The sequence below is a fragment of the Mirounga leonina genome, unplaced genomic scaffold (genome assembly GCF_011800145.1).
Source record: "Mirounga leonina isolate KUSES-001 unplaced genomic scaffold, KU_Mleo_1.0 Mir_224, whole genome shotgun sequence".
Lineage (NCBI taxonomy): Eukaryota > Metazoa > Chordata > Mammalia > Carnivora > Phocidae > Mirounga > Mirounga leonina.
Window position 1 is genome coordinate 2695132 of NW_023270615.1, and position 14570 is coordinate 2709701.

A 14570-nucleotide genomic window follows, 5' to 3' on the forward strand; every position below is an offset into this window, starting at 1 on the left:
TACAAGCATTGTCTTATTTTACTTCTTTAAGTTGTTTAACTTTGTAACATGCAAAGAGGCGGATCGAATTTAAATGACTATACTGCATCCTTTTCACATCAAAGAATTGAGAACTACTGGCGACAAGGCTAGGTCTGCCACTCCCATCTGCCAGCTGGCTGGCAGGAAAGGAAAAGGACTTGCATATTGGTGAAGGAAGATGCTGAGTGGGAGCACAGTGAAATCTGGAGTAAAAACCAAGCTGGCCCAAGGCATCTTACAGGCTGTAAAATGGGGTTTACGGGGTTTAACCACAGTACCATTTTTCTGTTCAAATGATTTTAATTACTAGAATGCATAATTTTTAATATTCAAATAAAAAGTTTTTAAACCTGTAAAAAGGGCACCTGGGTGGCTCAGTCAGTTAAGGGTCTGCCTTTGGCTCAGGTTGTGATCCCAGACTCCTGGGATCGAGCCCCACATCAGCCTCCCTGCTCCGCGGGGAGCCTACTTCAACCTCTGCCTCTGCCTCTCTCTTCTCTGTCTCTCATGAATAAATAAAAAAAATCTTTTTTTTTTTTTTTAAAGATTTTATTTATTTATTTGTCAGAGAGAGAGGGAACACAAGCAGGGGGAGTGGGAGAGGGAGAAGCAGACTCCCTGCTGAGCAGGGAGCCCGATGCGGTTTGATCCCAGGATCCTGGGATCATGACCTGAACTGAAGGCAGACGCTTAACGACTGAGCTACCCAGGTGCCCCTAAATAAATAAAATCTTTTAAAAAGTTGAAAAAAAGAAAAAAAAAGACAACAGGTAACAAGTATTGGAGAGAATGTGGAGAGAAAGGAACTCCTGTGCACTGTTGGGAATATAAATTGGTGCAGCCACCAAGGAAACAGTGGGGAGGTTCCTCAGAAAATTAAAATTAGAACTACCATATGATCCAGTAATCTCACTTAACTGGTTTTTCCAAAGGAAATGAAAACAGGATATCAAAAAGAGACTGCACTCCCATATTCACTGCACCATTATTCACAATAGCCAAGATGTGGGAAACTACCCTACGTGTCCATCAAACACTTGAATGGATAAAAGCATGGCATTTATATACAATATATAAGCATATATATACACACATATATTTATACATATAATGTAAATTACTCAACCATGAGAAAGAAGGAAATCCTGCCATTTGTGACAACATGAATGGAACTTGAGGGCATGATGTTAAGTGAAATAAGCTGGACTGAGAAAGATACTACACAGTACCATTTATATGTGGAATCTAACAACAAAAAGGTCAAACTCATAGTAACAGAGTACAGAAGTGGTTGCCAGGGGCTGCAGGGTGGAGGAAATAGGGAGCAGTTAGTAAAAGGATACAAACTTTCAGCTTTGAGATGAGTAAGGCTAAGGATCTAATGTAAAATATGCTGACTAAAGTCAACAACACTGTATTAAATAACAGGAATCTGCTAAGAGAGTAGAACTAAATGTTCTCATCAAAAACAAATATGTGAAGTAATGGATGTGTTAATTAACTGGACAGGTGAAATCCTTTCGCAACATATACACATACTAAGCCACCACAATGTACACATTAGTATTTTATAGTTTTATTTGTCAATTGTACCTTAAGAAAGCTGAAATAAAAATTAAGAAGAAAAGTAAAATCTATTATACGAAGTGGACAGGAACATCCAGCTTCAAGAGATATTTAGGTGTTAAAATGTTTCAGACTTGTGAAGGGGTGATTGTTTAAAAACCTTTTCTTTATCTGACCTATGAAACCCCTTCAAGTTATATTAAAACTCTTAGTAATGATCTAGTGTTTTGTACTGAACTTTCTTAGGAAACTGGGAGAAAGTGGAAAATAAAGCCCCTGCAGGTTAGGATGTCATTTATATAGAAAGCAGCATGAAAACAGCAAAAAGAATGTCAGCTGTAGGGCTGTAGATTTGTTTAAAGAGAGAAAAAGAAACCTGAACTCAAAATTTGGCTCTGCAAGCTAAAAGTTACAAACTTTATCATCTTAGCAAAGTATTTAACCTAAGAGTCTGTTTCCTGGGCAAAATAGTAACTGTTAATACTTAACTTGCTGGATTGTGATAAGGATTAAAGATAAAAACATGCAAAATCTAGAGCTGGGCTAGGTGTTGAATATAAATAATTAACAGATGACCTTATGTAGTAATCCTTAGCCAAATGTGTGGCCTGACACATAACAGAAATTCAGTGTAAGATGTATTACATAGTTATTCTCAGCCTATTTTTATATAGGCATTTGATTTTAAAAAGAACATCTAGTATAGATCATAGGTTCAACAGCCTTTTGATATACAGATTAAGTCCAGGGGTTGGGAGAGACAAGAGTCCTCTTAGGCTTCAGTGATAACTAAGAATGAACCTAACGTTTACCCAAGTACTTTCTCTTAGAAGCATTTAAGAAGGAAACATATATAAAAATGTAAAATACAATATATATTATGCCAGAAAGGACTCAGAGGTGCCATCAACATAGCATAAAACTGATGGAACAGACTCACAAGACGGTCCCAGAAAAATTCTCCTTAACATGTGAAAAAGGAGATACATACACACATACATACATAATATTTACCATGAAGCCATGTAGTAAATAAGACATTATAGTATCAGCAAAAGGATAGATAAAAATCAAAGGAATATCACTGAAGTAGAAAAGGGCCAAAAAACAGGCTCAACTCAATGGAGACAGAAAGTGTTTTCAACAAATGAAACTGAAATAACTAAAAATACAAATGTACAAACAGAGTAATTCATCACATGCACCACATAAAAATTTAACATAAAATGGATCATGGATCATAAAACCTAAAACTACAAAATTTCTAGAATAAAACACAGGAAAAACCTTGATCTTGTGTTAAGCAGAGATTTCAGAGATAGGATATAAAAAGTTTCATCCATAAAAGAAAATACTGACAGGGCACCTGGGTGGCTCAGTTGGTCAAGCGACTGCCTTCGGCTCAGGTCATGATCCTGGAGTCCCTGGATCAAGTCCCGCATCGGGCTCCCTGCTCGGCGGGGAGTCTGCTTCTCCCTCTGACCCTCCCCCCTCTCAAGCTCTCTCTCTCTCATTCTCTCTCTCAAATAAATAAATAAAATCTTAAAAAAAAAAAAATACTGACAAAGTGGATTTCATCAAAACTTAAAAACTCTGCTCTTCAAAAGTAACTGTTAACTAAAAGCTCAGCAACAGATTATGAAAAATATTACAAAACACTACTGTTTTCAGGGTTATGGTACAACATGTCAGCAACTTACTCTCACAGGGTTTTATGAAGTTCCTTAAACCATTTTCACAATTTTTCTGTAAGTTTGAAATTATTTCAAAAGAAAAAAGTTAAACGTGAAAAGAAATCAAAATTTTAAAAAGGAGAAAAACATGAGTGAATTTTTTTAAAAGATTTTATTTATTTATTTGAGAGAGAAAGCACAAGGTGGGGAGAGTGGAAAGGGGCAGAGGGAGAAGGAGAAGCAGACTCCCCGCTGAGCAAGGAGCCTGATCAGGACTCGACCCCAGGATCTGAGATCATGACCTGAGCTGAAGGTAGATGCTTAACCAACTGAGCCACCCAGTTGCCACAAATGGATATTTTCTTTTTGAAATTTTCTTCATAAGAAATAAGGTACATAAAAAAAAAAAAAGAAAAGAAATAAGGTACATAAAATAAAACAGAAATCATGAAGGAAAACCTTAACCTTTTTTTTTTCCAAGATTTTAATTTATTTATTTGTTAGAGAGAGAGAGAAAGAGAGGGGGAGAGAGAGGCAGGCAGAGGGAGAAGCAGGCTCCCCACTGAGCAGTAAACCCGACAGATGGGGGGCTTGAGCCCAGGACCCTGTGATCATAACCTGAGCCGAAGGTAGAAGCTTAACTGACTGAGCCACCCAGGCGTCACACCTTAATAACTCTGAATATGTAAAAAGCAAAAGCTTTGGCATGCCAAAAATGAATCCAAGAAAAAACAAAAAAATGTTTGTAAAGGACAAAAAGCAACAATTTCCTTCCACAACACAGCACAAGACATAGTTTTCAAAAACAGAAAGTCAAACACCCACTAAACTTATGAACGGAAGCCCTATGTTACTTGTAAATGCAAATCAAAACCAGAATATAACTTTTCATTTAATAAATTTTAAATTGTTAATACTTACAACTAATGAGAACAGAGAAACAAACACTCATTTACTGCTGGTGGGACTATAGATTAGTACTCAATTTAAAAAAGAAAATTTGGCAAAGTTCATGAAAATGTAAAATTCACTGAGCAATTCCACTTATACGAATTTATCCAGTGGATAAAAATATACCCAAATATATGTACAAGGAAGCTGAAAGCAGTAGGTTATAACTGTGAGCACTCATAACAATATCAATGTTCATCAAAAGGGGATTATGTTACGCAAATGATGGTACACTTACACAATTCAATACTATATTGCTCTGAAAAGTAAAAGGTGGATCTATACGTGTTAATATGAAGATCTCTCTGAGGTATTTAAAATATGATAATGGTGAAAAAATAGATTCAGAACAGTAAGTATAATGATATAATTTGTGTAAATTTTAAGAACTTAAGAGTACATACGTATATATACACACATGAGCATGCCATAGTATATGCCATAAACATTTTTGGAAAGCTAGAGAAGTGGTTAACAGTGTTACCATTAAGGACAGTGACTGCAAGCCAGACAAAGTGAAGAAAAGCAGACTTATCACATAACTTTACTATTTGTACCTTTTACTCTTTCATTATTTTCTCTTTTACAGTGTAAAAAAAAAAAAAAAAAAAAAAATTTGTTTTTAGAGGGGGAGAGTAACACGGGGTGGGGAAAGGAGAGGGAGAGAGAAGAATCTTAAACAGGCTCCAGGCCCAGTGCAGAGCCCCATGCAGGGCTCAATCTCACAACCCTGAGATCATGACCTGAACCGAAATCAAGAGTTGGATACTTAACCAACTGAGACACCCAGGTGCCCCAATTTTTTTTTTTTAAAGCAGGCTCCATGTCTAGCAGAGCCCATTGTGCGGCTTGAACTCACAATCCTGTGATCAAGACCTGAGCTGTGATCGAGTTGGATGCTTAACCAATTGAGCCACCCAGGTAGCCCTAATTGTAATTTTTAAGTTCTCCTGAAAATGAATTAAATTGTTTTACCCAAAATTTGTGGCTAAAGTTGTCAAGTTTCTTTAATTTGTACTTTTATCAATTTTGCAAAAATATTACCTGAAATGGTTTGGCAGGGGCATATGTTTCAGTTGCAGGTGTGGGTTTCGGAATGCTTTCAATCAATTCCAAAATTCCTTGCAGTTTTTTATCTGAGATTCGTAAAGAAATCAGTGGTAACTTTCCAAAAATCTTGAATCTGTTCCAAAAAACAGGAATCATTTAAAGCAAACTTCATTCTGATTTAAGTGTACTAATTAAAAACACAGTTGTTCCCCTTAATATATCCAAAAATAATAGAATGCAATTTTAAGCTCAAAAAATTATCCACATAGTCCATAAGACATTTCACAATCTCCATTCAAATTTCTATTTGGCCTTACTGACCCATCTCATTAGGTGACCTAGACTCATTATTTTTCAGAGATTTTTTTTTTTTTTAAGATTTTACTTATTTTTAGAGAGAGAGAGAGAGAGAGCACAGGCAGGGGGAGGGGTAGAGAGAGAAGCAGACTCCCTGCTGAGCAGGGAGCCTGGTAACAGGACTCGATCCCAGGACCCTGGGATTATGACCTGAGCCTAAGGCAGACATTTAACTGACTGAGCCACCCAGGCGCCTCAGAGATTTATTTTCTAATGTTATTATGTTTATTATCCCTTTACTAGTTGCCAATACAGCTGACAATAATTATTGTTTACTACAAGATAGGCATTAAGCACTGATATGCATTATCATAAGTTCTCACAACCTATAAGGTAGACAACCAATTTCTGCTCTCTGTTTTTTATAAGTTCCCATACATATAAATGGTTCCTAACAGGAAACTAATGCTTAGTAAGTTCAAATAACTTAGCTCTAAGAGATAATATATCTAAATTATGTTTAAAAGTCAGATCTGCCTGAAGAAAAATTACATGATCATATAAATTGATGCATGGCAAAATCCAACACCTGTTCATAAAAACTCTCGATGAACTAGAATAAAGGTGAGCTTCCTCAACTTGATAAGGAGTATCAACAAAAAACCTACAGCTATTGTATTTAATGGTAAGAAACTCAGTTTTCCCACTAAGATTAGGTGCAAAGCAAAGAGGTCTCTCTGATCATTCCTTTTCAACACTGTACTGGAAGTTTCTGTCAATCCAATAGGACAAGAAAAGGAAATAAAAGGTATACAGATTCTGTTCACAGATGACATGATCATCTATACAGAATATCTAAAAAGAGAGAGAAAAAAAAAAAAAGACTCCAAGAACTAATAAGCCCTTATACCAAGGTTGCATAATACAAGGTTGGTATGCAACAGTCAATTGCTTTCCTACATAGAATGGACAAGTAGAATTTAAAAATTAAAAATAATACCATTTATATAAACACCCAAAAAATGTAATACTTGGGTATAAATCTAACAAAATATATACAAGATCTATACAGAGGAAACTGCAAAATTCTGATGAATGAAATCAAACAAGAAATGAATATAAATGAAGAGTTACTCCATATTTATTTGTGGATATTAAAATTCAATATTCTCAAGATGTTAGTTCTTCCTAAAATGATTCATAGACTCAATGCAATGAAAGTCAAAATCCCAGCCAACTACTTAATATTGACAAAATGACTCTAAAGTTTAAATGGAGAGGTAAAAGATCCAGAATAGCCAACATAATACTGAAGGCGAAGAACAAGGATGGGGGATTGACACTCCCTGACCACAAGGCTTACTATAAAGCTACAGTAAGCAAGATACTGGTATTGGCAATAGAACAGACAAAGGTATCAATGGTCAGAATAGAGAGCACAGGAGTAGACTTCTATAAATACAGCCTACTGGTCTTTGACAAAGGAGAAAAGGCAATACAATGAAGCAAAGATATTCTCTTCAAAAAATTTAAGACTAATCTAGAAAAGTGTTGCTAAGGCTGATGTTCAAGAGATTACTATCTACGTTTTCTTTTAGGATTTTTATGGTTTTAGGTCTCATACTTAGGTCTTTAATTCATTTTGACCTCATTTGTGTGCATGCTGTTAAGAAAAGTGGTCCAATTTCATTCTTTTACACATAGCTGTCCAGTTTTCTCAACACCATTTTTTGAAGAGACTGTCTTCTCCTCATTGTATATCTTTGCCTCCTTTTTATAATTGACCATATAGGTATGGGTTTATCTCTGGGAACTCTATTCTGTTCCACTGATCAATGTGTGTATTTTTGCGCCAGCACCATACTGCTTTGATTATTACAGCTTTGAAGTAGATCTTGAAATCGGAGATGCTGTTATCTCCAGCTTTACTCTTTTTCAAGACTGCTTTGCCTATTCAGGGTCTTTTGCGGTTCAATACAGATTTTAGGATTATTTGTTCTAGTTCAGTGAACAATGCTATTGATATTTTGATAGGGATTGTACTGAATCTATAGATTGCTTTGGGTTGTATGGACATCTAAAGGTATCAATTCTTCCAAACAATGAGCATGGATAGCTTTCCATCTGTTGGTGTCTTCAATTTCTTTCATCAATAATTATAGTTTGCAGAGTACAGGTCTTTCCCTTCCTTGGTTATGTTTATTCTTAGGTATTTTATTCTTTTTGGTGCAATTGTTAATTGGATTTTTTTCTTAATTTCTCTTTCTGCACTTTGTTATTAGTATATCAAAATGCAATAGATTTCTGTATATTATTTATCTGCAAGTTTATTGAATTCATTTATTCTAATAGTTTTTTTGGTGGAATCTTTAGGGTTTTCTATATATAGTTTCATTTCATCTACAAATAAGGGTCACAGAAAAGTTGAAAGGAGATAGAAAAAAAAATTTTTTTTTTAATACCCCTTGCATCTACCCATGCATTGTCTCCTTCATTAAAAACGTTCCCAACCAGAATGGTACATTTGTTGAAACTGATGAACCTACACTGACACATCATAATCACCAAAGTCCACAGTTTACATTACTATTCACTATTGGCATTGTACATTCTGTGGGTCTGGTCAAGTGCATAATGAAATGTATTAATCATTATATCATCTAGAGTATATCATGTAAAGTATTTTCACTGCCCTAAAAATCCCCTGGGCTTCAATTATTCATCGCTCCCCTACCACCTTCAAGTCCTGGCAAGCACGGATTTTTTTAACTGTGTCCATAGTTTTGTGTTTTCCAGAAGTCATCTAGTTGAAATCATACAATATGTAGCCTTTTCAGATTGGCATCTTTCACTTGGTAATATGCATTTAACGTTTCTCTACATCTTTCCATGACTTGACAGCTTATTTCCTTTTAGCAGTGAATAATATTTCATTGTTTGATATGCTACAGTTTATCACCTATTGACTGACATCTTGGTTGCTTACAAGTCTGGGCTATAAAATTGAAATAAAAATTTGTGCGTATAAGCTTTATATGAAAGTGTAAATAAAACTACTATAAACATCTGCATGTAGGTTTTCTGTGGATCTAAGTTTCAACTCCTTGAGACCTAAAACCATAAAAATCCTAAAAGAAAACAGACAGTAATCTCTTGTACATCAGCCTTAGCAACACTTTTCTTAAGTATCTCTCCTCAGGCATATGAAACAAAAGCAAAAATACACTACTGAGACTACATCAAAATAAAAAGCTTTCACAAAGCAAAGGAAACCATCAACAAAATGAAAAGGCAACCTACTGAATGGGAGAAGATACTTGCAAATAATATATCCGATAAAGGGTTAATATCAAATATATAAAGAATTTCTAAAACTTGACACCAAAAAAAACAAACAATCCAATTAAAAAATGGGCAGAGAGGGGCACCTGGGTGGCTCAGTCAGTTAAGCGTCTGCCTTCAGCTCAGGTCATGATCCCAGGGTCCTGGGATCGAGCCCCGCATTGGGCTCCCTGCTCTGCAGGAAGCCTGCTTCTCCCTCTCCCTCTGCCTGCTGTTCCCCCTACTTGTGCTTTCTGTGTCAAATAAATAAATAACTAAAACTTAAAAAAAAAATTTGGCAGAGACCTGAATAGACATTTTCCCAATTAAGACATACAGAGGGCTAACAGATGCATGAAAACATGCTCAACATCACTCATCATCAGGGAAATACAAATCAAAACCACAGTGAGATATCACCTCACACCTGTCAGAACGACTAAAATCAAAAAGACAAATAACAACTGTTGCCAAGAATATGGAGAAAGAGGAATCCTCATGCAGCATTGGCAGGAAAGTATATCTGTGCAGCCATTGCAGAAAACAGTATGGAGGTTCCTCAAAATATTAAAAACAAATACTCTATGACCCAGTAATTCCACTGGTGGTTACTGACCCAAAGAAAATGAGAACAATAATTTGAAAAAATACATACACACTTATGTTTGTAGTAGTATTTAAAAAAAGCCAGTGGAAGCAACACAAGTGTCCATCAATAGATAAATGGATAAAGAAGTTGTAGTACAGGGGCGCCTGGGTGGCTCAGTTGGTTAGGCGACTGCCTTCGGCTCAGGTCATGATCCTGGAGTCCCGGGATCAAGTCCCGCATCAGGCTCCCTGCTCAGCGGGGGGTCTGCTTCTCCCTCTGACCCTCCCCCCTCTCATGTGCTCTCTCTCTCTCATTCTCTCTGTCTCAAATAAATAAATAAAATCTTAAAAAAAAAAAAAAAGAAGTTGTAGTACATATATACAATGAAATATTACTCCACCATGAAAAAAAATTAAATCTTGCCATTTGTGACATGGAAAGACTAGAAGGTATAATGCTAAGTTAAATAAATACCATATAATTTCACTTCTATGTGGAATCTAAAAAACAAAAACAAAGAAACACAAATACAGAGAATAAAGTGATGGTTACCAGTGGGAAGGGGGAGGGGGTTGGGGAAAATGGGTGAAGGGCAGTGGGAGGTACAGGCTTCCAGTTATGGAATGAACAAGTCATGGGGATAAAAAGGTATAGCACAAGGAATACAGTCAAATGATACTGTAATAGCCTGAATGGTGAGAGAAGGTGGCTACACTTGTGGTGAGTACAGCACAACATACAGAAGTGTCAAATCACTGTGTACACCTGAAACAAATGTAACCTTAGTGTCAACTATACTTCAACAATTGTTTCCTGTGACCCTATAACTGTTCTAAGTAGTCTTTTTTTTTTAAGATTTTATTTATTTGAGAGAGAGACACAGCACATGAATACAAGCAGGGGGAATGACAGGCAGAGAGAGAGGGAGAAGAAGGCTCCCCACTGAGCAGGGAGCCCAAAATGGGGGGGGGTTTGATTCCACGGTCCGGGACTGAAGGCAGATGCTTAAACAACAGAGCCACCCAGGTGCCCCTCTAAATAGTCTTTTAAAAAATAATAGTTTAGGAGGAGGAGCAAGATGGTTTAGGAATAGGAGACCTAAATTTCGTCTGGTCCCAGGAATTCAGCTAGATAGGGATCAAAACATTCTGAACACCTATGAACTCAACAGGAGATCAAAGAAAAGAATAGCAGCAACTCTCTGAACAGAAAAGCGACCACTTCCTGGAAGGTAGGACGTGTGGAGAAGTGAATCCGAGGCGATATTCGGGAGGATAGACGGCGGGGGAGGGGCCTCCGTTGGCCACTTCTGGCAAGTGATAGAGCAGCGGAGCAAAAATCGGAACTTTTAAAAGTCGGCTCCGCTGAGGGCCATCACTCCAGTGGCTAAGCAGGGGGTGGAACCCTCATTGGGACAGTGTGGTCTCAGGACCCTCATGTCAGAGAAAGACTGGGGATGCCTGAGTGCGGCAGAGCTCCCAGGGATCAGAGCGGGGAAGGCGGCTGTAGAGACGGAGCTGAGGAGTGCGCCCTCAGCTCAGGGTTGCCATAAACGATCCGTGGCACAGTCTGGCCACTGCTCTTCCAGCAGGGACCAAAGAAGCAGCAGATCCAGGGAGACTCCCCTTCCTCCCCCGGGGAGGAGCAGCGCGGGAGCGCACCGCAGGGATATAATGGGTTTAGAGAATCCAAACGGGCTCGTGTGCCAGAGATAGAAACGCTCGGTCACAGGCCTGGTGAGCATGGAATGTGATGGGAGACCAGGGAGACGAGACTGATTGACTGCTTTTCTCTGGGGGCTCACTGAGGAGTGGGGACCCGAGTTCTCAGCTCCTCCAGGGCAGAGACTGGGAGGCTGCCATTTTCACTCTCGGCCTCCAAAGCTGTACGGAAAGCTTGCGGGGAATAAAAGCTCCTGAGAGCAAACCTGAGCAGATTACTTAACCCGACCGGCAAGGGCAGGGGAATTCCGCCTCCGGCAAAGACATGTGGGAACCACAGCAACAGGCCTGACTCCCAGAAGAGCAGCAAGAACAGCCAGCCAAGACCAAGTTTACTGATCAACGAGAACGGCAGAACTCCAATGCTAGGGGAATACTGCACATAGAATTCATGGCTTTCCCCCCATGATTCTTTAGTCTTTCAAAGTTAATTTTTTTAGTTTTCTTTAATTTTTTTTTTTAATTTTTCTTTTTCCCTTTTTCAACCAACATCTAATCAATGCCTTTTTAAAAACTTTTTTATTTTTCATTTTTAAAGTTATATTCTATCCCTTCACTGTAACCTTATTTTTGGCATATATATATAGTTCTCTCTTTAAAATTTTGGGATACGGTTTCCTCTAACAGACCAAAACATACCCTAAATCTCTAGTGTATGGCTTTGTTCTACTCTCCTGCCTGACAAGATTCTATCCCTTTTATTTTTTTTAATTTCTTTTTTCAACCAACTTATCAATTCCTTTTATAAAATCTTTTACAATTTTCATCTTTACAGTCATATTCCAGCCCTTCATCGTATTTACCCTTATTTTTGTACATATATAAGCTTTTCTTTCTTTAAAATTTAGGAGGCAGTTTCTTCTGACAGACCAAAATACGCCCAAAATCTAGTGTGTGGCACTGAACTATTCACCAGCCTGATCATATTTGATTACATTCTTTTTTTTTTTTCTTTCTTTCCCTTTCTTTTCCCCTGGTTTCAGGGCTCTTCTGATTTGTTTAGTGTATATTTTTCTGGGGTCATTGTTACCCTGTTAGCATTTTGTTCTCTCATTCATCTATTCTCCTCTGGACAAAATGACAAGAAGGAAAAAATCACCTCAAAAAAAAGGACAAGAGACAGTAGCAACAGCCAGGGACCTAATCAATACGAACATTAGTAAGATGTCGGAACTAGAGTTCAGAATGAAGATTTTAAAGATACTAGCTGGGCTTGAAAAAAGCATGGAAGATATTAGAAAACCCTTTCTGGAGAAATAAAATAACTAAAATCTAACCAAGTCGAAATCAAAAAGGCTATTATTGAGGTGCAACAAAAATGGAGGCTGTCCATTTTTGGAGAGGATAAATGAGGCAGAAGAGGGAATTAGTGATATAGAATACCAAATGAGGGAAAACAAAGAAGATGAGAAAAAGAGATAAACAAATACTGGATCACAAGGGCAGAATTCGAGAGATAAGTGATACCATAAGGCAAATAAATATTAGAATAATTGGGATCCCAGAAGAAGAAGAGAGAGAGGGGCAGAAAGTATACTGGAGCAAATTATAGCAGAGAACTTCCCTAACTTGGGGAAGTAAACAGGCATCAAAATCCAGGAGGCACAGAGAAACACCCTCAAGATCAATAAAAATAGGTCAACACCCCGATATCTAATAGTAAAACTTACAAGTCTCAGAGACAAAGAGAAAATCCTGAAAGCAGCTAGGGACAAGAGATCTGTAACCTACAATGGTAGAAACATTAGATTGGTAACAGAGACCTGGAAGGCCAGAAAGGACTGGCATGATGTATTCAGAGCACTAAATGAGAAAAATATGCAGCCAAGAATACTATATCCAGCTAGGCTGTCATTGAAAATTGAAGGAGAGATAAAAAGCTTCCAGGACAAACAAAAACTAAAGGAATTTGCAAACACAAAACCAGCCCTACAAGAAATATTGAAAGGGGTCCTCTAGGCAAAGAGCCTAAACACAACACAGACCAGAAAGGAATACAGACAATATACAGTAAGTCACCTTACAGGCAATACAATGGCACTAAATTCCTATCTTTCAATAGTTACCCTGAATGTAAATGGGCTAAATGCCCCAATCAAAAGACACAGGCTATCAGATTGGATAAAAAAACAAGAACCATTGATACGCTGTCTGCAAGAGACTCATTTTAAACCCAAAGACACCCCCAGATTGAAAGTGAGGGGGTGGAAAACCATTTACCATGCTAATGGACACTAAAAGAAAGCTGGGGTGGCAATCCTTATATCAGACAAATTAGATTTTAAACCAAAGACTATAATAAGAGATGAGGAAGAACACTATATCCTACTTAAAGGGTCTATCCAACAAGAAGATCTAACAATTGTAAATATCTATGCCCCTAACATGGGAGCAGCCAATTATATAAGCCAATTAATAACAAAAGCAAACACATCAACAACAATACAATAATAGTAGGGGACTTTAACACCCCCCTCACTGAAATGGACAGATCATCTAAGCAAAAGATCAACAAGGAAATAAAGACACACTGGACCAAATGGACTTCACAGACATACTCAGAACATTCCATCCCAAAGCAACAGAATACACATTCTTCTCTAGTGCTCATGGAACATTCTCCAGAATAGATCACATCCTAGGTCACAAATCAGGTCTCAACCGGTACCAAAAGATTGGGATCATTCCCTACATATTTTCGGACCACAATGCTTTGAAACTAAAACTCAATCACAAGAGGACAGTCGGAAAGAACTCAAATACATGGAGGCTAAAGAGCATCCTACTAAAGAATGAATGGGTCAACCAGGAAATTAAAGAAGAATTAAAAAAATTCACGTAAACCAATGAAAATGAAAACACAACTGTTCAAAATCTTTGGGATGCAGCAAAGGCAGTCCTAAGAGGAAAGTATAAAGCAATACAAGCCTTTCTTAAGAAACAAGAAAGGTCTCAAGTACACAACCTAACCCTACACCTAAAGGAGCTGGAGAAAGAACAGCAAATAAAGCCTAAACCCAGCAGGAGAAGAGAAATAATAAAGATCAGAGCAGAAATCAATGAAATAGAAACTAAAAGAACAGTAGAACAGATCAATGAAACTAGGAGCTCGTTCTTTGAAAGAATTAAGAAGATTGATAAACCCCTGGCCAGACTTACCAAAAAGAAAAGAGAAATGACCCAAATCAACAAAATCATGAATGAAAGAGGAGAGATCACAACCAACACCAAAGAAATACAATTATAAGAACATATTATGAGCAACTATATGCCAGCAAATTAGATAATCTGAAAGAAATGAATGCATTCCTAGAGATGTATCAACTACCAAAACTGAACCAGAAAGAAAGAAGAAAACCTGAGCAGACCTATGACCACTAA

At 37.5% G+C, this 14570-nt stretch overlaps 1 protein-coding gene across 3 annotated transcripts in view; it reads right to left on the reverse strand.

Moving 5' to 3' along the window:
* VPS13A (vacuolar protein sorting 13 homolog A) overlaps window positions 1-14570 on the reverse strand; it is a 266825-nt gene that overhangs the window by 152886 nt on the left and 99369 nt on the right. For all 3 annotated transcript variants that reach the window (XM_035029011.1, XM_035029013.1, XM_035029012.1), the window contains one exon: window positions 5256-5394. In XM_035029011.1, the coding sequence (XP_034884902.1) occupies window positions 5256-5394 (139 nt within the window). The remainder of the gene's footprint in view (window positions 1-5255; window positions 5395-14570) is intronic.